Here is a 1,094-nt window from a genome sequence, read left to right on the forward strand (position 1 = left end):
TTTTTGTGTCGATTCTGGGTCTCCCTGAACGACGCAGGACCACCAGCGCATGTGGTCGACTTCTCCAGATTCAGGTGGATGACTTTCTGTCCTTCCAGAGTCCACATGCAGTCGTCCGGTTTCACCTTCATGTGGAGTTTTCCGTCTGTCCAGACACGGGTGAAGCGGAGAGCAGTGGACATCGCGGCGCGCAGTCCAAAGTCTCATGCGTGAGCAAGCGGCCTGTACCTCACTGCTTCGGATGTACAGCTAGTTTCGAGAGTCACACAAAGCAAGGCCTACACGCAGACGATCTGCTCGGAGCTGTGGTACCTTGCTACGCTATCTGGTTTCCTTTATGGAGTATCGGAGAAGAAAATCACGGACGCTTACCGACGAGAGGTGTCTGTCCCTTCAGGCCAACCTTCAGCGTCCCTGCGCCGATCTTCACATCCCAGTTAGACGCTTTCGTTCCTTCCTGGACAGGAATGTAAACGTCGACGGTGCCCAGGGTCTGCGTCCAGGTGTATCTACAGCGCACCGAGACCGACACAGAGAGGGAGACCGCATCGAGAACGTGACGAGGCCGCGGTGGAGGCAAAATCGCGGAGACAGACGAAAACGACAGACAACCGAGAGCAACGCAGCAGCAGATAGCCACGAGGCGCCGGCGAAAGAACAGTAGGGTGCGGTGAAAGTAGGTCGAGAGATGAAGAGTGAGAATGCGAAAGGAAGGGGGGAAGGAGCTAAACGCTGCGGCGACACCCTGAAGGGTCGAGCGTTAACGAATGAGACGTTCGTGTCGAAGAAGAGAGCCTTCCTTCCCTGTGCATGCAACCATGTAGCTCCATCTATGGAAGACGTCCCCCGCAAAAATACATCAGGGATCGTCTTCATAAGAAAAACAGACTTGTAAACTCAGGACAAAAGCTTCAGAGCGACATGACGTTTCTCGGTACCCCATTCGTGACCACAGGTGACGTGAGACTGTACGTCTCTTCTTCGGGTGTTTTAAGCTCACTTTTCTGTCTTGCCGCCGTTCCCCTCGGGAGGCGGCCCGTTGTCTTAATCGTCTTCGTCTCGACTTCCGTCTGCGTCTTCTTTCTTCTGCGTCT

At 54.5% G+C, this 1,094-nt stretch overlaps 1 protein-coding gene across 1 annotated transcript; it reads right to left on the bottom strand.

Annotated features, from left to right (window-relative positions):
- On the bottom strand, positions 1-1,094 carry TGME49_324500 (nuclear distribution protein C, putative; the record flags this gene model as incomplete). The annotated part of the gene is made up of 3 exons (XM_018783071.1): positions 1-145; positions 373-509; positions 973-1,094. Coding segments are annotated over 3 exons (404 nt in total), but the record flags the coding sequence as incomplete, so codon positions are not given.

Source organism: Toxoplasma gondii (assembly GCF_000006565.2).
Source record: "Toxoplasma gondii ME49 unplaced genomic scaffold asmbl.1469, whole genome shotgun sequence".
Classification (NCBI taxonomy): Eukaryota; Apicomplexa; class Conoidasida; order Eucoccidiorida; family Sarcocystidae; genus Toxoplasma; species Toxoplasma gondii.